The sequence below is a fragment of the Schistocerca americana genome, chromosome 2, assembly GCF_021461395.2.
Source record: "Schistocerca americana isolate TAMUIC-IGC-003095 chromosome 2, iqSchAmer2.1, whole genome shotgun sequence".
Classification (NCBI taxonomy): domain Eukaryota; kingdom Metazoa; phylum Arthropoda; class Insecta; order Orthoptera; family Acrididae; genus Schistocerca; species Schistocerca americana.
In genome coordinates this window covers 379,683,089-379,707,398 of record NC_060120.1, presented here as the reverse complement: position 1 = coordinate 379,707,398, position 24,310 = coordinate 379,683,089, and the positions used below count along the sequence as shown (strand labels likewise).

At 43.2% G+C, this 24,310-nt stretch overlaps 1 protein-coding gene across 1 annotated transcript in view; it reads left to right on the top strand.

Moving 5' to 3' along the window:
• The window catches only part of LOC124594828 (ATP-binding cassette sub-family C member 4-like), a 163,273-nt gene that overhangs the window by 64,561 nt on the left and 74,402 nt on the right, over positions 1–24,310 (top strand). The window contains exons 9-11 of the mRNA XM_047133275.1: positions 747–980; positions 3,541–3,827; positions 23,214–23,397. Coding sequence (XP_046989231.1) covers positions 747–980; positions 3,541–3,827; positions 23,214–23,397 — 705 coding nt within the window. The remainder of the gene's footprint in view (positions 1–746; positions 981–3,540; positions 3,828–23,213; positions 23,398–24,310) is intronic.

Genomic DNA, 24,310 nt, shown 5'->3' with positions numbered 1-24,310 from the left:
CATTGGTTCCGCTGCTTTACAAGTGCCATGTCAAAACGTTAAAAGACTTCGAGATCACGGTACAAACGATAATAATTTTTCCTTTATTTACAAAAAAGTATGGTTAGTTGGTTGATTCTGGTGAGGGCACCAAACAGCGAAGTCATCGGTTCTATCGGATTAGGGAAGAGTGGGGAAGGAAATCGGCCGTCCCGTTTCAAAGGAACCGATTTAAACTATCATTTTGCAAGCTATGGCAATTGTGAGCACTGATTTGGGACGTTAAGAGGCCAATTTACGGATGTACGGAATGCTATTTCTCCCTATGTGCCTGACTGCGATATTTTCCGTGGGCACAGATGCCCGTTTGTCTACCATTCGTCGAAAACACCGTTCCAACAGCAATCACTGCCACGGTCTAGGGTCCATATGGTAGTGAGAAAATATCTGACAACTTAACAGACTAAAAATTTCACGTAGTTTTGAACTTCACATAGCTTCAACTAACTTGCATATTGGATGCTACGCAGAGAGAGAAAATAGTAAAAAAAACTGATTCAGTCAAGGTGACATATGAATGCATGTATTTTAATTGTTCGTTCCTGGACGTACCATATTTTCTAAGTGTTTCGGGTTCCTCGTGAAACAGTAGTCCCTCTAATAATTAGTGGCTCAAAAACGTCGGTTAACTACCCAGCCTACATCATGTAGACTATTTTGACATTTTACGTAATAACGATTATACATTATATGTTGTTCTCACACAGGAATTCCTGGCGAATGAAGAGATCGCTGAAACGGAAACAAAGTCCCGCGTGTTGTTGAACGGAGTGGACCACAAGGAAGGCAAAGAGGAGAAGGTAGACGACGTTGCGGTCCAGTTGGAGGGGGTGACGGCCAAGTGGGTGGAGAGCCTCAGCGACAACACGCTGGACGCCGTGGACCTGCGCGTGCACCGCGGACAGCTTGTGGGCGTCGCCGGGCCCGTCGGCGCCGGCAAGGTACGGTGCAGAACGTCATCTCAGGAGGAAGCGCCTCTGTGTGCCGCCAGTCAGCGCACGCATCTGCCCTCCACTTGTCTCTACCGTTACTTGCAGTTTCATCTAGGCTGACGAGCAAAGATATGGAACGGAGAACTTCGAACTCTAGTCTAGTGAAAATACCATTTTAATTTGAGTAAATTCCTTTCGACCATTAGGCCGCGTCATTCTGAAACTGCAGCAACTATTAAAACCGACGTTTCGACAATCCTTTCAGCTGTCTTCTTGGGGGGGGGGGACTAAGCTGCTGGTTTCTGAGGATGGTCTACTCTATACACCGTCGTATTTCGGTATTCACGTGACATTTCCCAGAAACTAGAAGTTGCCATGTGACAAACGAAATACGTCAATATATAAAGAAAATCATCCTCAGGAACCAGTAGTTTAGCCGCCCTGAAGGACCACGGCAAGGACGTCGAAACGTCGGTTTCATTAGTGGTTTTAGATGCAAACTAACGTGACCTAATCCTCAACAGGAGTTAATTCAATTTGATGTTGGCCGTGGAAGCTTTGTCAATAAGGAAAATTTTGCTTTTTGAGTTTTCTTTTGGAGGTTCTTGGTAATCAGATTTGGGAGAATCAAGTGAAGATTCTTGAAACCAATGCTTTCTACCGCTCCCCTGTCTTTGGAGTTGCAGTGTTCGATACTAGCGTTCAGTCGTTTCTACACTATTCAACTGAGTATCTTAAAATTTAGCCTCCAATTCGTGCATCAGAAACCATAATCCTCAGCTGCCTTGAGAGATTAAATATTCAAATACTTCTTCAGCTCAAATTTTCATGAAATTGCCGTATTTCCAACAACTACCAGAAATCAACCTGACCGAGTAACGCTGCTGTTGGCGACTGCACTCTGCGAGGGCCAGGGCTACACGCAAGTGGCTGCTGGAGTACTGGTTATTCTTCATGTATTAATGGCCCCACTAATACATATCGATAAAACGAATATCGCACTACACTAATCTGGGACCACTCTACCGAATAGGCACGTAAAATTAAGCTTCAAAAATAATTCTGTTTCTAACAGGAAACACACTGACGCTTTCCGTTGACACTTTGCGTCGTATGAAACATGTGATGAGCGGTATTGTTCGGGATGACTTCGTCTACATCTATATGTTGTGAATATTAATTGTTGTGTCCGACTTCTTGGACACTGAGATGACAATACAGTTAATTAGAACACTCTGAATACGTAATACTTTATTAATAAAACAAAAATTATCTTTGCTCTCCAGGCCCGGGTGTAGCTATGAAACTGCACACGTGGACTTGCGGTTCAGAACACACCACACGAGCCACGAACTGATACAAGATCAGAGTGTCCGTATTGTGGCTTCACTACAGCTACCAGAAAACTCAAGCTCGTTGACACATGTTGACACAGTTGTAATAGCATTGCCGCGTAGGCACAGTTCAACGGAGGCGGAAGTCTTTTCACCCCCTGACGGTTGACATCGGTGTTTCACGGCAAGTAAACCGGACAACAACGTTACTCCGACAGGAACTTCCTGGAAGTGGGCAGGATCCGACCTCGAAGAGAACTGTCCTCCTGGCTTCTCGTGACGTTATTTCAGAGCAGAGGCTCGGCGGTGGCACCTCGGTAACTGCGGAAGACATGGCTTTTTCCTAGTATCTCATTGGTGCATCGTGATACCGCTATGTTGTGCAGTATCTCTGCGGCGGTCGATACTTCTCGCGCCGCTCTCGATACTCGACGACACCGCATTAATGGTAATAATACGCGGGAATAAAACGTGTTCCGAAATCCTACAACAGACCGACGTCAGCGATACAGAGCTATAGTTGTGTGCATCATTTCAATGATCATTCTTGAAAATGTGAATAACCTGCGCATTGAAACTTCCTGGCAGATTAAAACTGTGTACCCGAACGAGACTCGAACTCAGGACCTTTACCTTTCGCGGGCAAGTGCTCTGCCAACTGAGCTACCCAAGCACGACTCACGCCCCGTCCTCACAGCTTTACGTTCGCCAGTACCTCGTCTCCTATCTTCCTAAGCTGCGAGGGCGAGGCGTGAGTCGTGCTTGGGTAGCTCAGTTGGCTGAGCACTTGCCCACGAAAGGCTAAGGTCCCGAGTTCGAGTCTCGGTCCGGCCCATAGTTTTAATCTGCCAGGAAGTTTCATATCAGCGCACAATCCGCTGCAGAGTGAAAATCTCAACCTGCGCATTATTGCAATGACTTGGAACGCTCCCTTCCCGTAGAGATGTAGGACAGACTGCTGCTGGAACAGGAGCAATTTCTTTCACATTCGCTGAGGAGAATTGTGTAGGTATCGCATCACTTCCATTCGCCACTCCTCTTCTGAGCGATTTTACTTACTTTTCTACACCGCAGTAGCTTATCCCAATATGTATAATTTTGGAGTTCGTGCGGTTGAAATGAGAAACTGTAGATCTTCTGTGTGACAATTTCGCTAAACGGAATTAAGTATTAGTTAATAGTTGGTGTTTGGCAATAAATTAGTATTTGTTAACCTGTACGTGTCACTGTTCCAGAGCTCCCTGCTGCAAGCAATCCTGGGAGAGCTGACGGTGAGCGAGGGGACGTGCAAGGCGCACGGCAGGCTGTCGTACGCGTGTCAGGACCCGTGGGTGTTCGCGGCCACGGTGCGCCAGAACATCCTCTTCGGGCTGCCTTTCGACCGGCGGCGCTACCGAGAGGTCATCCGGGTGTGCGCGCTGCAGCGAGACCTGGACCTGTTGCCCCAGGGAGACCTCACCGTCGTGGGCGAGCGCGGAACCTCGCTATCCGGGGGGCAGAAGGCGCGCGTCAACCTCGCTAGGTAACTCTGCTGTATACAACACTATAGGTTCCCACCTGCAAACATTAAGTGGCCACAACTATTACACCACCTCGTTTGTAACAACAGGCGGGGTTTGCTCTTCACTCTACATCTACATCAACACACATACTCGTATTCTGCAGTCCTCTATACAGTGCGCTGCAGACGGTAAATCGTACCAATACTTCCGATTTTCATTCGTTTTCCATTCCCGTGTTAAGCAAGAGAAAATGACTATATGCCTGTGTACGTGACCTATTCTCTCCTACCTTATTCTCAAGATCTATCTATCTATCTACCTATGTATCGAGCCTTGTCCCACAGTTACGCAGGGTCAGCCATCGTTAATCGGATTGTGCATGTTAATGGTTAAGGGGTGGCCGGATGCCCTTCCTGCCGCCACCGCGTACCCTCCGGGACGGAATCAGTGTACCCCAACTGTCTGCGTCGAGTTTAATTCATGGAGAAGTGCGAATGTGTTCAGATGTCTGCGAGCCGTGTAACTGAGGTGGAACGTGGGGACCAGCCCGGTATTCACCTAGCAGGATGTGGAAAACCGCCTAAAAACCACATCCAGGCTGGCCGGCACATAGGCCCTCGTAGTTAATCCGCCGGGCGGATTCGATTCGGGGCCAGCGCGCCTACCCGAGTCCAGGAAGTATTGCGTTAGCGCTCTCGGCTACCCCGGCGGGTTACCTTACTCTCAACATCTCTGCGCGAGATAAAGGATGGTGGCAGCACGATGGTCACACAGCCTTTTCCGAATACAGTCTCTCTAAATTTACCCAACGGGGTTTCCTGAATATGTCGCCTTCTTGCAGAGATTCCGATTTAAGTTGGCCGAACATTTCTGTTACTGTTTCTCACTGGCCACAGCGACCTGTTACGACCGTAGCAGAGCGTCTCTGAATTCATTCGGGACCTGTTCTCATACCGTTCTGATGAGGGTAGTACACTACCATTAGTCGAACTAACATCTAGCACATGTTTTCTTTTACAGATGCATTGTATTTCACCAGAAAACTTCCAACAAATCTGTCTTCCAGTCACTTTCCCTAATAATACATTTTACGTGAACGTCCCATTTCATATCGCTTCTTAATGTTACCCCTAAATATTTATAGTGGGTGGTTATAACTACAGTGCAACTACTCATGGGGGTCATGTGTGGACTGTAATTATCGTATGGCAACAAAACTCGGTAGGTATGCCAATGTGTTGATGCGGAACCTATTTACGTTGGAAAAAATTAGTTCATATTTCGACCACCAGGTGCAAGCCTGACGCTGTAGAACATATCGTAGAGGTCTCCAGTCGGCAGAAATTTACCCACTGGGAGGCAAAACTCTGTAGTTGTAACTTTCACATAGCTAAGTTGGTGAGTCACCCACCGTCCTACAATAGAATGTTGCCGTCCGCCAACATACCTGGCCATTTGGGATTGACGGCGCGCTTCAGTTTTTAAAAAGTATCCACGTACCTCCGTGCGTTAATTCAAGCGCGCCACCATTTTCTGGCAGGATAATGCTTACCCACATGTTGCCGACTTTGTTTCGATCACGCTGTAGAAGCTTCACTCGTATTTACTTACACATCCTTCGCACAGTCCCAACCTTTCCCCGTGAGATTCCCACATTTTTGGAGCCCTGAAAAAAGACACTCATGGCCGTGGATTTGCTTTGGACGAACGCTTTGGGACAATCGTTTACCTCAGGAAACCGCAAATATTTTCCATAAAGACACTGCGTATCTTGTCTCACCGAGGGATAAATGTGTTAACAGTTATAACGATTACTTTTGAAATAATAAAGAGTTTTCAGAATGAGATTTTCACTCTGCAGCGGAGTGTGCGCTGATATGAAACTTTCCTGGCAGATTAAAACTGTGTACCCGACCGAGACTCGAACTCGGGACCTTTGCCTTTCGCGGGCAAGTGCTCTATTCTGGAAACATCCCCCAGGCTGTGGCTAAGCCATGTCTCCGCTATATCCTTTCTTTCAGGAGTGCTAATTCTGCAAGGATCGCAGGAGAACTTCTGTAAAGTTTGGAAGGTAGGAGACGAGATACTGGCAGAAGTAAAGCTGTGGGTACCGGGCGTGAGTCGTGCTTCGGTAACTCAGATGGTAGAGCATTTGCCCGCGAAAGGCAAAGGTCCCGAGTTCGAGTCTCGGTCGGGTACACAGTTTTAATCTGCCAGGGAAGTTTCATATCAGCGCACACTCCGCTGCAGAGTGAAAATCTCATTCTGGAAACATCCCCCAGGCTGTGGCTAAGCCATGTCTCCGCTATATCCTTTCTTTCAGGAGTGCTAGTTCTGCAAGGTTCGCAGGAGAGCTTCTGTAAAGTTTGGAAGGTAGTAGACGATATACTGGCAGAAGTAAAGCTGTGGGTACGGGGCGTGAGTCGTGCTTCGGTAGCTCAGATGGTAGAGCACTTGCCCGCGAAAGGCAAAGGTCCCGAGTTCGAGTCTCGGTCGGGTACACAGTTTTAATCTGCCAGGAAAGTTTCATATCAGCGCACACTCCGCTGCAGAGTGAAAATCTCATCCTGGAAACATCCCCCAGGCTGTGGCTAAGCCATGTCTCCGCTATATCCTTTCTTTCAGGAGTGCTAATTCTGCAAGGTTCGCAGGAGAGCTTCTGTAAAGTTTGGAAGGTAGGAGACGAGATACTGGCAGAAGTAAAGCTGTGGGTACGGGGCGTGAGTCGTGCTTCGGTAGCTCAGATGGTAGAGCACTTGCCCGCGAAAGGCAAAGGTCCCGAGTTCGAGTCTCGGTCGGGTACACAGTTTTAATCTGCCAGGAAAGTTTTAATAAAGAGTTTATTTACTTTTTTCCCATCCGCCTCGTTTTCATTTGACTCCCCTTTACACATACGTTGTGTCACATAGGCTACTTCATAAAATCTCCTACACACTTTGTTAGAGGGCAGACAGCGCGATCCCAGGTAAACCATTTTTATTTATTAACAAAAACTTTGATCCATGAAATTACAGATAGCATGAACTTAACTGATTAGAACGATCAGATCTTTAGCATATTTTCAGTTTTAATCAACATAATACGTATTAGCATGGTTTTCCTTTTTAATGAAAAGAATAACGAAGCTTGTGCTTATTCAATGTGTTCCCGCCTGATGCAAGCATCTAAAAATGAACAATCTTGTCGTCTTTCTCACGTTCACCGTAGGACCTTGTCAATTTTCTGCTAGTCATATTCATTTTCTTTCGGTATTTCTGTCGTCAATCTCTTGGATCCAAGAAGCACGTATGGTATCTCTCCTGCGCAACACAATTAAAGGACCACTTTTTCGAATCCCCGTAATTGCTTCCTACTGAGATGCATTCTTTGAAATTTCGCTCAAAGGTACCTACAACCTTTCTCTATAAAGGTGCAAAAGTGTGGTGGCCTAGGACCTCACCTTCGGGGTCGACAACGCTTCAGATAGCAAAGTGTCGACACATGCCAAAAAATTGTCACAGTTCAGAAATTAATGTGACGTGTAATGTGGGTTAATGATGTCATATTGTTAGCAAATTTCACCAAAATTCTGCCTAGTACCACTGTGGATCTTTCACCCAATGGGAAGGTCGTCCATCCCATCTTACATTTCACCACTTGTTTTGACGCCTCTGCGATAACAGACAGAACCGCGACGCCCAGCATTGAAATAACGCGGTTTTATTACAGATGGGCGAGGAAAACATTTCGGATAACGCCACTCAGAAATGACATGAAAAGGCCTCCGGGGATGGCATAAAGGGCGCCAATGAAACCACCCTTTCCTTGCACCGTGGATTCCCACACATTTCGCGGTCGAAAACGACAGTTGAAATTGCGATGAGAGACAGGGCGACGTTCTCGACAACCTTTGACACTGCTGACAACCACGAATGTTTCAGTCCTTCTATGAGGACACCGTGGGACTGCATTCCCACTGAACGTGACTCCACCCCGTTGGAGTGCAGCGCGACCGAATTTCTGCTCTCGTGTGCAGGCTGGTAACAATAGGCACCAATCAAAACCATTCGAGGGAATTTGAACATTATCCAGAGCAGCAAAGGGTGTTTGTGCATTTTCAATCTTCTTGTTTTGTGCCCTCTTTTGGCCTCATCGCCGGGTAGGGGAGAAGGGTACGACACTGACACATGCGTGGATAAAACAACAAAAAGTTCCTCTAAAACCCCCCACCCCCAATTCTACAATACCGTACACACCCACATTTATTGAGAATTTTCAAAAATATGATTTTACAGAGAAAATCTGCGAAGTAGCCCTAGCTGCCTGCAGGCAGCAATCTGGCATCGACGACGTATCAAGTGGTTTCTTACCTGAAGGCGCCTAGGACTGCTTCGCAGCTTTTCTCTGCAAAAACGAGTTCTGGAAACGTCCCCCAGGCTGTGGCTGAGCCATGTGTCCGCAATAACCTTTCTTCCAGCAGTGCTAGTTCTGCAAGGTTCGCAGAAGAGCTTCTGTGAAGTTTGGAAGGTAGGAGACAAGGTACTGGCGGAATTAGAGCTGTGAGGATGGGTCGTGAATCGTGCTTGGGTAGCTCAGTTGGACGCCGGCACGGTAGCTCAGCGTGTTCGGTCAGAACGACCAAACACAACGATCAAAAAAAAAAGTTGGTAGAGCACTTCCCCGCGATAGGCAAAGGTCCCGAGTTCGAGTCTCGGTCCGGCACACAGTTTTAATCTGCCAGGAAGTTTCACATTTTAAAAACTCTCAGTAAATGTTGATTGGGGGGGGGGGGGTTTAGAGGGGTCCTTTCCTGATATATTCACGCTTGTGTCAATGTCGCACACTACCCGCCCCCCTCTCCCACCCCGTCATCACACCACAGGAAGGCAGAAAACAGGATGGCTGAAAATGAATAAGCAGCCATTGCTACTTTGGATCACGTTCAGATTTCGTCGAATGGTATTGAATGATCTTTATTGGTACCAGCCTGAACACGAGAGCGTGAACTGCAGTCGTTCTACACTCCGAAGGGGTATGGTCACGTCCAACGGGTATGCAGTCACACAATGTACTCAGAGAAAGGTTGAAACATTCGGGGGTGTCAGAGCGTGAAAAGCTGTCGTCCTGTTGCTCATCACAATGCCAGCTCTCGTTTCGATCGCGAAATGTGCGGGAATCGATGTTTCAAGGTAAAGGTTGGTTTCGTTGGGGCCCTTCATACCATCCCTTGAGGCCTTTTCTTGTCGCTCCTGTGTGGTGGCGTGACTGAAATATTATCCTCGGCCATCCATAAGAAAACCACTTTATTTCAACACTGGGCGTCGCGTTTCTGTCTTCCATCACAGAGGCATCAAAGAGGGGGTTAAATGTGGCTATGACGGTGTGTCACGAGCTTCCAGTTGTGTGAAAGGTCCACGGTGGAGCTGGGCAGAATTTTGGTGAAATTTGGTAATTTTGTGACGTCATTAACCCACCTCACACGCCACATGAACTACTGATCTGTGACCTTACTTCCACATGTGTCGATACCTCGCTGATTTTCTGTACTGCTCGCACACAATCATAGAATTTGTGAACTTTCTACAAGGTTCCCTGGAAAACCGATAGCCAGTGGAACTCGAGCGAACAACTGTGACTCATAGCCGCACACGATCGAATGCCGTTTGCGCATGTACACCTAGCTGTCACAACAGAGAGAATTCTCTCTATTTCGCTGTTGCTCGTTCGCTTCTGTTCGCTTCAATGCGCAGCGTAAAAGACTCTCGATGAAGGGGCTGATGGGACTATTTGAATCGGTAGAAATCAAGTGATATCTACCCGTATTAATTGATTTATGACCGCTGCTAACGTGAACTATCAGACAGCGCTGTTTATTGCATCTACATCTACGAGAGCAGAAGTGATGTGCTGGATTAACGATCGCTGAATGGTAATACGTAATTGATTTTGCAGTCATCTTATGTACTGACATGCTGTACCCATTAACCACAGCGTTATCTGCTGTCTAAAGTTGGTAGCTATTGGACCGGCGCCAATACCGATCAACGGCATTCGATTTCAATCGACGCAGCTACTCCAAACAGTGATCGTGCTGAGAGTCTTCTTAGAATACGCATATACTACTGTTATACTCACGTGACGTACTATGTAATAAAAGGGAGCTTCTTTTGCCAAAATTATTGTTTCCAGCCCCCTCACTTGCTGAAACTTCCTGGCAGATTAAAACTGTGTGCCGGACCGAGACTCGAACTCGGGACCTTTGCCTTTCGCTTGCTTTCAAAAAAGTTTGACGAGCACATGGCATACTTTGCACAGCCAAGTCAGCAGGCATCCCTGGACATATTTCCGCCTCTCCCAGGCCTTTGTGAATGGCGACATACAGAAGAAAAAACAACAGATTGTGCCCCTGAAAAAGACGAAAACTACTAGAAAATTGTGATTACTACAGCAAGTTTTACACGGCGAAGTTTTTGGGTGCCTTAAAAATTTAAAGCTTTCATACAAAACAGACAATGTAGTGTACACTAATGGATTAATAGCTTCATAAAAAGTAATTATCGCTCTAGAAAACATATTTTACCTCATAAAAGATTTTCACAGAGTCTTTTCTGTGACTGAAACAAGCAAAACCACTCTATAACACGACTCGTTCTTCGGGGGACAGGTCAGCGATCTTCCGTGTGAAGCTGACAATGAGAAGTCCCCCGCGCCGATTCTGTACCAATAGTAACGCATATTGGGGTAGACAGAAAAAAGGATGGCGTTCTGTTTCAGTACAATTCTGCAAAGTTTTGCATCTACCTTGAGTTTACGTCAGCGCAAGAACGCAATCACGCTGAAGGAAACGGCGTTATTTTCCGTGAACAGTGTGATAACCGAACAAACGTAAATTACGCAGCGGCTGCTAAAGCCACAGTACTCGTCATTTGGGTCGTTCACGTTATGTTGAAATATCCTTAATCTCATACGCATCCTGTGGTGTCACCGCCAGACACCACACTTGCTAGGTGGTAGCCTTTAAATCGGCCGCGGTCCGTTAGTATACATCGGACCCGCGTGTCGCTACTATCAGTGATTGCAGACCGAGCGCCGCCACACGGCAGGTCTAGTCTAGAGAGACTCCCCTAGCACTCGCCCCAGTTGTACAGCCGACTTTGCTAGCGATGGTCCACTATCTACATACGCTCTCATTTGTAGAGACGACACTATAGTATAGCTTTCAGCTACGTCACTTGCTACGACCTAGCAAGGCGCCATATTCAGTTACTATAATTACTATCTCCCGAAAGGTATTCTGAACAGATAATGTTCCGTCAAGAGCGACGTTCATCATTAATGGATTAAAGTTAAGTATCAAACTAATTACGTCCGCTTTCTGAATTCTCATTCCTTGTCATGTTCTAGACCTCACGTCAGTATATTTCTTCCCTCCTCACGCCAGCCTGCGTGAGCTAAAACGCGTGCATTTCGGCCTCCTCTCGTAACACTGTGTTGGCTCTTCTGCTAACACAAAACATCCAATTCCTAAGTACATGATAAATCTGTAATGGATAGAAAATCATTAAGGTACATTAGATTACAGGAAGAGGGAAGGCACATGATAGTGCTGTAATGGACAGGAAATCAGTACGGTATACCAGATTCCAGGAAGGGGCGCAACTGCCGCACCCTGCACCGCCCAATCCACCCACCCCTTCCTTCCGACTCCTCTGACGCCCACGTGTGGCGATTTCCGCTGTAATCTGTCCTACAGTGAGAACAACATACGCGAATTTCAGCGGCAGAACGCAGCACACTTACTTTTCTTGCTATTCTCGTACTTGCAAGTCACAACATCTCAGGCGCTAGACATGCTGCTGCACGATATCGCCAATGTTTACCACTAACATGACCCATGTAAAATATGTTTTCCACCTGATGATGACGGCTAACCAAGAAAATGCGTAGCGGATTTAAAACTTCGTGACTGTTGCAGAATTACACTGTCCAGTCACATTAGTGTGACCATCTGTCAAAAGCCCGAATAACCATTTTCTGCAGCGCGGACCGCACACACAGATACAGCTGGGGACGTGAATGAGATTTTATAGTTGCGACATCCTTCCAACCAATGCTCATCTGAGGAGCTTAAATGTTGGTCCATTCCATCAGTTTCACGATAAAAACACTGGCGCGCTTGAGAATGCCACACACGTCACTCAGCTCGAGCACCGCCGTCAGACTACTTCTCCACACCTTTCTGCTCGCCGCACATTGCCAACTTTCCCAGAGATGCGTCTTTCCCCCATCTGTCTACTTTGTCTCTCAAAGACTAATTATACTCTCTCCAGTTACATTAATGCCACCACCAGTCAAATGCCTGAATAAACAGCTTCTGCAGCGCGGACCTGTGCGAGACGCGCAAGAAGAGAGTCAGTGAGGCTCTGGAAGGCACCGACACAAATGTGGAGTCATGCCGAATCCAGCGCCGTGGCCAGTTGTGCTAGATTTCACGGCTGAGAATCCACGGCTCCAACAGCCAGATCAAGATGGTCCCACAGATTCTCGATCGGGTTTAAAATCGGGGAGTTTGGTGGCCAGCGGAGCACGATAAACTCATCCTGGCGCCCTTCGATCCACGCACATACTGTGCGAACTGTGTGACATGTTGCATTGTCCTGATGATAGAAGCCATAGTGGCAACGAAAATCAAACTGCATGTAGAGGTGGGCATGGTCCCCCAACGGTAGATTCATACTTGTGTTGATCAATTGTGCTTTTCGCCGCCCGCGGTGGCCACGCGGTTCTAGGCGCTGCAGTCCGGAACCGCGCTGCTGCTACGGTCGCAGATTCGAATCCTGCCTCGGGCATGGATGTGTGTGATGTCCTTAGGTTAGTTAGGTTTAAGTAGTTCTAAGTTCTAGGGGACTGATGACCTCAGCCGTTAAATCCCTTAGTGCTCACAGCCATTTGAACCATTTTTGAACTGTGCCTTTCAGAATGGCGAGAGCCCTCAAGGAATGTCACGAAAACATTCCCCGGCCCATAACGCTCCCCCCTCCGGCCTGGACCCTTCCGACGATTGTTGCAGGGCGTTTGCATTCAGTCCGATGGAGCATGAAACGTGACTCATCTCCAAAGCCACCTGTCTCCACTTACTGGACGCCCAGTCCCGGTACTGGCCTGCGAATTCTAGGCTTCTCACCGCTGAACAAAGGTCAGCATGGATGCATGGACTAGGCGCCTACTGCGGAGGCCCACACGTAGCAGCGTTCGCTGAACGGTCGTTGATGGGACACTGTTAATAGCCCCTTGGTTCATCTGGTCGGTCTGTTGCTCAACAGTTACACGTTTATCGACTGTGCACATCTCCACAACTATAATTCACACCTGTCATCTATTGCTCGTAGTGCATTACAGCCACCTCGGCACTGGTTTTGGATAGCACAGATTTGTCACGCACAGCAGCACGTCTAGAGTTTAGAGACTTAGCCATTTCGGAAACACTTCCACCCGTCGCTCGAAAGCCACTGATCATACACATTTGGACATGCGATAAATCTCTCTATTTCGCCAATACGACAACGACTGCACTGTTCTCCGCGTCCCCCTGATGTGCTTCATGTAGCCTCCACTGCTAGTGCTGCCACACGGCGACTGTGAGTGGTTAGTGTGCGTTGACGTCGAGCATACGCTGTGGTAACATTAATTTGACTGGAGCGTGTATATATTTTTTCATTAACATATATCTTGTACTCAAACACAATGATTGATATCTGGCGGTCTGCATTGTTGAGCAGCGTTTGGTTTCGCTAATAATTAGTGTCGAACAACAGGAGTTCTTCAGCAGCATCATGCTCATTCTCTTATCATGCCTTATTTAAGCGAACTAGTGCTCCGCTCTGATGACAAGGATGTTGACGGACATCGATTCGAATCTTCATTCCATCTGATACTCCTGTTGTTCTGTTCTCAGCTTGCTGAGATCGGTCTATAAAGAACAGAGAATTCTTCAATGATCAACACTGTCAAGTTCTACATGGCTAAGCATCGAAATACATGGAGGTCAAATAAAACTGGACTGGAAGACCTTTATAAGTCTGACACGAAATAAGTTACCTTAATTAAAGTAGCAGGAAATGAGTTTTTAATAGAAAATGGTGGTAATCACCACCACTGATACTGACGCAGAAACCACTATATTTTGTCACAAAATGCTGAATAACTTCTCAGGCCACTTTTATTTCTTGCTGCATGAGCGAAGGAAGGGCATTTCAGAAATGTGGACAATGTACATCTGACAGCACAAAAAATGGCCTGGGTGATAATTGAATTACCCGCCATGTTGGATAGGAAACCAGTCTCATCACTGGTTGCACAGATCTGCTCAGAAAAGCAAAGAACACTTGTAATTGTGAGTGCACTAGAAGGATTAACACCTTTTCGACACTTAGCATAAGGACGCACCCTTCAAAACACGCAAGAAAACTGCGTCGCGCCATTTATAGCGTTAATTCGTAGCGTTACAGACCTAGTAAAGGCACTTCATTTCATAACAGAAATATACAAATGTCGACAGCTGTACCATAATGCATTCGTAGCTCAGAGGTATGCCGGTACGGTAGTTCAACTAGTTCGGTCAAAAAAAGAAGTTGGAAAAAAGTGGCATAGTCGGTGATCTACCAGGCAACTGCCTGGCGACAAAGTTTGATGTGTCCAGTTTTTTTGCGTTACTACGTTAATTCGTTTAATTACTAGAAATCACGAAATTAATAGAAAGAACACTTCACAGGCACAGCATGTGACTTAGTTAGCACCTAATATCTCTTCACAGGCCTTTAACTTCAATGTCTGCAGCTTGCGAGAAAAGACGTCTATGAGGTGAGTAACAAATGTCTCAGACTCTGCCATCTACTTCCACACAGCTAGTGTAATGTTCCACAAATCATCTTGTGCTATTGACGCGGGGTCTGGTCAGTTTTCTCGCATGGTCCGAATTGTCATTTTTAGTAGGGTTTAGGTTTGGTGCAGGAAGAGGCCAAACGAAAAGGGATATCTCAATCTGTTTTACAAACAACGCTAGCACGATCGTTGACTTGTGTATAGGAAATTGGTCCTGTTGGAAACAGATTACGCCCTCAGGATGTAGTTGTCGCACTGATGGGGCCATAATATTGCTCATAAGATGGACAGCATGAAGTCAACTATCAATCTTGTGAAGCATTCCAAGTCCACGGGAACACATCCAGCCTCAAACTGCCACCGAAAGAAGGCCACTGCGACATAACTCATGGGTGTATCTGGGACTGAAACGGATGTGTTGCCTGTATACTCGTACCGGGCCATGATCCACTGTGGACTATACCAATTCGTTGGGAACATCACATGTTGCAAGTCACGACTGACATTGCCCTTGGCAAAAGTTAATCGGTAAAGTCGACCATTATCATGGAGCATCTCACTAATGGCAGCATCTTTACTAGTTAGCCCGGCCTCTCAAAGCCGGCAGCGAACCGTATCCGCCGACCTGGAAAACGCGGTAGTACGTTTCAACTGCACAATGTTTAAAAAGGATTTAGTCATGGCATGTTGACAAGTTCATTATCCTGGACAAGTGCTGTTACACGCTAAAGTCCAATTTCCACACGTCTTCTGGTTTCTCCAGTATCTCGGCAACGTATTATATATTGTCATCCCATCGACTCAGGAATGCCACCCCGTGCCCTAGCCCCCGAGACTGTCAGCTTCGGTTCCTCCACAAGAGCAATGATGTGAGCACGAATAGACTGCTAGGATGAGGCATGGCGCACGAATAATGTGACTCAACTGAAAGCGATGTGGTGCAGTTATTTGACGTCAGGACAAATGTTGTGCATGCAGACCAGAATCACTACGACTGATATTGTGTAATATCAATGAAACCGTGCAAATGATTCTTATGCATAATGTCAAACCGCGCGACCGCTACGGTCGCAGGTTCGAATCCTGCCTCGGGCATGGATGTGTGTGATGTCCTTAGGTTAGTTAGGTTTAAGTAGTTCTAAGTTCTAGAGGACTGATGACCACAGCGGTTAAGTACCATAGTGCTCAGAGCCATAATGTCAAACAGAGGTAGTAAATTTAGTTTTCCAGCTCCAGGAAGGTCATTCTCCACCAGAAGTGACTTTCATTGATTCATAGACAAAATTCAGTCTCATATTTAGTGGCAAATTAACTGCACTTCATTGAAATGTCGACATGTGTTTCACATAATACGATGGTGGGGCCCATAAAAAATAAATTGTTAAACCAGAAAAATTTGTTGCTTGTGGTGCAAAAAAAAAAATCAGAGGGATTCAAAACAGGAGACGCTTCACATATCTACATCCACATCTACATCATACTCCGCAAGCTACCTAATAGTGTGTGGCGGAGGGTCCTTTCGGTACCAGTATCTGATCCCTCCAACCCTGTTGCACTCGTGAATAGTGCATGGGATGAATGATGGTCCGTAAGCCTCTGTATTAGCTCTAATTTCTCGAATTTTCTCCTCGTAGTCAGTACGCGAGGTGTACGTGGGGGACATTACTATGTTGCCTGACTCCACCTGTAAAGTGATGTCCCGAAATTTCAATAGTAAATCTCTCCGTGATGCACAACGCCACTCTTGTAACGTCTGCCATTGGAGTTTATTTAGCAATTCCGTAACGCTCTCTCGCCAGCTAAACGATACCGTGACGAAACGCGCCGCACTTCGTTTGATCTTCTCTATCTCCTACATCAGTCCTACCTGATAGGGATCCCAGATAGAATAACAGTACTCAAGAATCGGCCGAACTAGCGTCTTATAAGCCACTTCTTTCGTGGATGAGTTACATTTCCTTAAGATTCTTCCGATGAATCTGAGTCTGGTGTCTGCTTTTCCCAGTATCTGTTTTATATGGTCATTCCACTAAAGGTCGCTCTGGATAGTTACGCCTGGATATTTTATAGCAGACGCTATCTTCAGCTGTTTGTCGTCAATAGTGCAGCTGTACAGCAGTGGATTTCTTTATAAAACATATGAATCCTATACCTTTTTTATTCAGCTACAAAAGCTGTTTACAACATTATATCTATTTTATTAACATGCACTATATCTATAGATAAAACCAGGATATTCTATTTGAAGAAAAGAGTTTGTGTATTCTAGGAACAGATTTGTAAAACTGCCAAGATCAGTTTTCTGTAATTTTTGAGTAATGTTTCCTTGTCTGTATGTTACAATAATATATAAAAAATATGACTGGTTATATTTCATTCACATCAAAGCTGTATCAAACCTTAAATCTTGCTGTGTAATAGGTTTAAAACAAAGTGCAGGGCTATAGATAGAGAGATGCTGAATGAAATACATTTGGCTGTCAAGAGAGTAATGTGTGATGCCTTCAATAATTCCTATAGCAGAAAACTGTCAAGTGATTTTTCACAAAAACCAAAGAAATTCTGGGCATATTTAAAGTCTGTTTGTGGCACCAAAGTTGCTTTCCAGTCCCTAGCAAATGAGACAGAAATGGAAATCGAGGGTATCAACTAATAGCTGAAATGCTTAACTCCATTTTCAAATGTTCCTTTACAAAGGAAAAACCCAAGAGAACTGCTCCAATTTAATACTTGTACCACTGAAAAGATGAATGAAATAAGTATTATTGTCAGTTGGGTTGAGAAACAGCTGAAGTTGTTAAAATTGAACAAAGCTCCAGGCCCTTATGGAATCCCTGCCAGATTCTATACTGAATTTGTGGCTGAATTAGCCTCTCTTCTAGCTATAATCTATTATAGTTCCCTCAAACAAACAACCATATCCTGTTCTTGGAAAAGAGCACAGGTCACATCCATCTACAAGAAGAGTAGTAGAAATGATCCACATAACTACTGACATTATCCTTGACATAAATTTGTTGTAGAATCTCAGATCATACTCTGAGCTGAAACATAATCAGGTATCTTTAATGGAACAACCTCCTCAATACCAACCAGCATGGATTTCTAAAACATCAATCATGTGAAACCCAACTCACACTTTTCTCACAATAAACACTGAAAGCTTTGGATCAATGTAACCAGGTAGATGCAGTATTTCTTCATTTGCAAAAAGCCTTTGACTCAGTACTACACCTATGTTTATTGTCAAAAGTATGATCAAAAGGGGTATCATATGAAATTTGTGACTGGATAGAGGACTTTTTGGTAGGGAGGACACAGCATGTTATCTTGGTTGGAGAGTCATCATCAGATGTAGAAGTAACTTTGGGTGTGCCCTAGGGAAGTGTGTTAGGCCCATTTATGTTCATATTTTATATTAATGACCTTGTAGACAATATTAATAGTAAAATCAGCCTTTTTGCAGATGATGCAGTTATCTATAATGAAGTACTATCTGAAAGAAGCTAGGCCTACATAAATATTCAGTCAGATCTTGATAAGATTTCAACATGGTGCATAGATTGGCAACTTGCTCTAAATGTTCAGAAATGTAAAATTTTGCTCCCCTTATAAAATGGAAAAATGCAGTATCCTATGACTACAATATCAATGACTCACTGTTGGAATCAGCCAACTCATAAAAATTCCTGGGTATAAAACTTTGTAGGGATATGAAATGGAATGATAACATAGGTTCAGTCATGAGTAAAGCAGTTGGTAGACTTTGGTTTATTACTAGAACACCAGGGAAGTGCAATCAGTCTACAAAGGAGACTGCTTACAAATCACTCATTCTCCTATCCTAGAATATTGCTAAAGTGTGTGGGACATGTACCAGAGAGTACTAACAGGAGATATTGAATATATACAGAGAAGGGCAGCACTAATAGCCACAGGTTTGATTAACCTGTGAGAGAGTGTCACAGAGTATTGAAGGAACTGAACTGGAAGACTCTTGAAGATAGGCATAAACTATCCCAAAAAAGTCTGTTAACAATGTTTCAAGAACTGACTTTAAATGATGACTCTAGGAATATGCTACAACCCACTATGTATCACTCACATAGGGATTGTGAGGATAAGATTAGAATAATAGCTGTGTGCACAGAGGGATTCACACAATATTCTTCTGACACTCCATACATGAATGGAACCAGAAGAAACCCTAATAACTGGTATGATGCGATGTACCCTCTGCCATGCACCTCACGGTGGTTTGCAGAGTACAGATGTAGGTGTAGATGTGATTTCTGCCAGCCAAATTTTGTACTGTCAAGTGTAAATATTCATCATCTCCACTTTTATATTTTGGGAGGTAAGTGAGAGTGGATACCACATTCCTGGTCCATCACAAACCATCCCAGCATTGAGCTGCTGTGAATAATTACTATACTGAAATTTTTGGTAGAGGATTCCAGTGATATGAAAATAGCAACAGACTAGTAGTGTGTTAACAAATGTCTACATTCTTCCACAAATACATATGAGGAAGGTTACTACCCACAACAACAAACTGAAAATGCAAAATGCTAACTCAGAAAGGATGCTCTGACTTCAAAAGTGTACTAAAACACATATAGAAAAGTAGTGTATTTAGCAGCCATTGGTACGTATTTCTGTAATCTGGTGCAAGTCAGCATTCTAAAACTTTCAGTAAATATTTGCACATCCAAATCAAAATTCTGTGTAAACTAGTACCTGATCATTGTGTTTTTATTAGAGAATGTCTTTCCTGTTAAGCATGCAATGTAAATTTTGCAGTGCCAAGTTTCACCAAGTACCATTTGAGGCACTTTTTCCTGTCCCAAAATAAAGCTCAAGGATGTCAATGTCTGACTGTTGTTGGTTGGCCATATTGAAACCTGCTTTTTTTTCTCTGATACTTAACAGCCTACTCTTGTCTTATGCATAACAAATGCAATGCCTCCCACACACTAATTTTTTTAATACAGTGTTCATTGTGTATTACACATAAAATAGAAGAAAGACAGCAAGGACGGTCTGGGCATGTCAAAAGAATTGATGAAAATATTCAAGAAAGTACTTTCATGGCAACCTCCTGGAAGGAGAAGAAGACCATGAAAATTGTGGCAAAGTGGTATCAAGGAAGCGATGGAGAGAAGTGAAATGGAAGAAGATGAGGAAAAATGGTGAGATTGAGGCATTTGGTGACAGAGATGTGTAATACAGAGACAGCAGTAGGATCCTTGCAACAAGGAAGGAGTTATTTCTGTCAAATGTCAAATCACCACTGTGGACCAAACTGAACAAGACATGGCTCGAATTCTCTGTGGCAGGTAAATGGACAGCAAGAGCTGAAGTATTTAGCATGGATGGATGGACTCTTCATTTGTGGGTATAAGTTTTTGGAGGATCTAACTTCAAGCTGAGATCTTCTTCTTTCTAGAGAACATATAGCCTTTTTAGTATATAAAAATGTAATCCATGGTCACTCCCTGACATTTAATTTGCTAATCACTTTAATAAACAAACAAATGTTCACAAACACAAAACATTAAAATATCTAATTATTATAGAGGGTGTTTCAAAGTCAGTGTGACAAACATCTAGGGGTGATAGATCACATAATGGTGAACAACTATCATTAGAGACAAAATATTCATCCATGCTTCCTGGAGACATCAGGTGTCTATAATAATTGATTGTGCCTCTGAGAGGTATCAGGGTGTCAGTATTCTGTGGTGTTCGTGTGCAATGTGTATTGCCTATAAACTAGTCATATACTCCAAAGGAAAGTTGGTAGGTCAAGCTTCTAAAATGTCTTTTTCCACAAAGAGCCACACATACTTCAGGTTTTTTTGGTTGAAAATCTATCAGTTTATCTATCAGATGCACCACAACTGGTTAGTAGTACCTGCTAGTTTGGTGAAATCATATTGTCCCATGGCTAGAAAATCAGTAAGATGGGACCTCACCTCCCAGGAAATGCCAGTGAACATTTTGTCTGCAGCAAAAGTTGTTCTCTGTAACAAGATGTTTTTCACAAAGGCTTTTAAACACCCTGTATATCTAGACACTCTTGTTTGTTGTAGAAATCACCATCACATAAAAGTGATCTCTTTTATGTTATTCACAGGATAATAGTTTGACAACTATACTTTGGATAACATTTTAATCAATGGTTTAAAAGCTTGAGTAATTTCATTTGCCATTTATTTTTAAAATTATTTATATCTTACAGCATTAATTCAGTGAGTAAACAGTGATGAAATTTTATGGCTTGCCCCAGAATAATTTTAAGCAGTGAATAGTTGATATTATTTTCCTTCAGCTGCTACTTGGGCCACTGTTTCCTTCAGTCTGTGATTGATTATGAGAACTTATTTTTATGTATGTCACACTTCCATTGTCTGTTAATGCAAGGGAGTGTGATAAGTAGATGAATCAGATTCCATCCAATATACAGATTGCGAGAGGGTAAAGAGAGGATTGGGAACAACAAGCTCTTCGTACTTCATTCAGTGCTGGTACTAATAAAGGGCTGTATACTTTGTGCTAGCATGACACTGAAAGTCACACACTTTTTTCACAAGTTGAAAGTCTAGTACTTCTTCAGCATGTGGAATGCTGTCCATATTTTTGGGTGCTATTAATATTTATAACACTGTATCATAATTACTATACAAGTATATTTTGGAGCAATAAATTCTGACTATATTAAATTCGATCTGCTCCAAAATATTTTTATTAAGTCATTAATACATAAAAAAGCAGGAAGTTAACAAGATGCTGGCATTTCCATCATAAAAATCATCACTAACACAACATGCAAAAATGGCTGAGGTGTTCAAACATACCCACAAATTATTGCTTTCCATTTGATCTGTTATCAACATTAACAGATTTGCATACACGTTACAGCTGGTAGTTGTTTCTACCTAGTACGATGCCTTTGTTTTATCTAAGTTTACTGGTGCTAATTCATAAAGATCAGGTCAAAGTGCTAGTGTCACTTAATGTTACTTCAATTGGTATAGCTAGCAGGTTTTGTTACAATGCCTCAAACATAATTTAACAGAGATGTTTATACTGAACCATACTCAGTGTTGTCCATTACTTAATATCAAAATTTAGAACTGTGAGGATATGAAGTTTAGGAATTGGGTAAACGATTGGACTGTGGAGTCCTGCCAAATCAGCAAGAGGATTCAGAAATGGTGCCAGTCTGCCATATTTAGTCTAGATGCCTCTAACACAGCAGTGTCCTTGAAGCTTTAGACATTCATGTGCATACATCAAAAGCTTGTCAGGAACAATCTGGTAAGACAGTCATCATATGATGATCTTATTTATACACAGGTTCATGGTCTCAGTGTACATTTCAAAAGAAAACATTACCCATTGCAAGCCAGAATTTATTTTCTTTTATTTGCTATTGACCAATTTTGACAAGTATAGCAATTATCAAGCAACATACAAAATATCTTGTTGTGGCATGTTGCTAGAGATATTCCATATATTGCTTGATAATGACTAAACAGTCAAAACTGGCCAACAACAAATGAAAAAAAAAAATTACAGCCTATAGCAGACGATGTTTTCATTTGAAAAAAGTCATAATATGTGTCGAAAGACCAATAAGGTTCTTCTGCTATGGAGTAGTCAACTAATGGGAATATCAGAATTAGTACTGAACTCCTTAGGCAGTGAATACTAAGTAACTAGGATTTTTAAGGCAAATGTAGTGAAGTGATCTGTGATTTTGGCTCTTCGCAAATCATCTTGGTAAAGAATATCATGTAGAGATTATTGGGGATTCTGGTTACAGTTTTCACTGAAATTTCAGTTATGGATTTGAGTATGAAATTCGGCACATCACTGAGAATGCTCCTTCCACTAATGTAAAAATTTAGTCACTGTTGGCAATACGACAAGCTCTACATGAAATATTCTTCCCAAACTATAAGAGTGAATTTCAGTTTTCTCTCAACATGGCAGGCAATCACACACGTGTGTGACTGATGCATCACCCCTCACATAGTTACATACACATGGCATGCTTTACATTCTAATGTTTCTGGACAGAGGTTACATGCATGAGCAATTCCCAGAAGCACTCAGTGTTACCAAAGCAGTGTCTGCTCAATCCATGTGAGTTCTGACATTTTCACTAGTTCATTTTTAGAATAAATCTCTCTGAAAGAAGTGCTGATAAACATCTGCAGGCACAATTGCACTAATTAGTGGAAAATTAAAAATTAAAAATTATTGCACTGCCCTTAACAGTCTTTTGAGTGCTGAGCTTCAGCAGTAGATTTGAATGAGTAGTTATCTAAAATGTAATTCTAACTCCATACCCTGGGTGTTACTTAGGTTTAGACTCAGCTTTCAGTTAGCATCTTCTGCACAGAGTTGCTACTGTAAATACATGTGTGAACACATATTTATAAATTAATTATAGAGGCTGATAAGTTCTGGTTGTAATCATTTAATATGCTGCTGTTGCCTAATAATAAGATAAGCTGTTTACTTGTGTGTTTCAGGGCTGTTTATCGCGATGCAGACGTATATCTTCTTGATGATCCACTCTCAGCAGTGGACACCCATGTGGGAAAACATCTGTTTGAAGAATGCATTGTAAAATTTTTGCATCATAAAACAAGAATACTTGTGACACATCAAATACAAAATCTACCTCATACGGATCATGTTGTGCTAATTGATGCAGTAAGTATGTTGTGAGTTTATACTCATATAACAAGAGCATTAAGTCTTGAGTGTCAAGAGTTGCACCCAGAAATAAAATACCAGGTCTTATATTTTTGATTTCAACAATTTTCTAAATATTTATCTCACTGATGTGTCAGTTTAATGATTCGTTTTGTGTGTGTGCGTGGAGGTGGGGGAGGGGAGGTGTCTGTGTGTGTGTGTGTGTGTGTGTGTGTGTGTGTGTGTGTGTGTGTGTGTGTGGGGAGGGGGGGAGAGGTTGGAAAATTATTATGTAATGTAGTTGAGAGAAATTCATGGAAATTCTGCACCAGCATGTAAGAACTTATAAGAGAGATTGTGCTAAATACTGCAGATTTGACTTGTGCTGGTTTCTTCTGATGAAATGGTTCATAAAAATTGTTAAAATATGGTAAAAGTTCACCTCAAATTAAGATTCATGAGGTTATTCAGACTTTTGGTACCTCATTTGAATGAATATGTAATATGTTGAATGGTTCTGCATGAAGAAACTGATTACTTGATGGGCTTAGCATTGATCGCCTCCCAACTGTAAATATTTGAGCATAGACATTTCGGAATCTTGTTTGTAAAAGTTGAAGTATATTCCAAAGAACTTCTGTCATCATTATATGGATTGAGATGAAACGTGCTTCCACCTGGAGATGAATCTGCAGTTAAAATAGTAAGTACCAAATATGAGAAGGAAAAATAAAAGGAAATAAAGAGTAATGTATAATCATGTTTGTCTGTTTAGAAAAGCATAAAAGAGTGTGTGGGTTTACTATGTAATGTTCTTGGACCATTTGAATTGTTAGTTGAGCCCTAAAAACTACAAGTAGCATGCCAAATATTGCTCTTTCTGCTGGATGCTGTTATGCCAAAAGTGCACGAGTTCAGCAAAGAAATAATT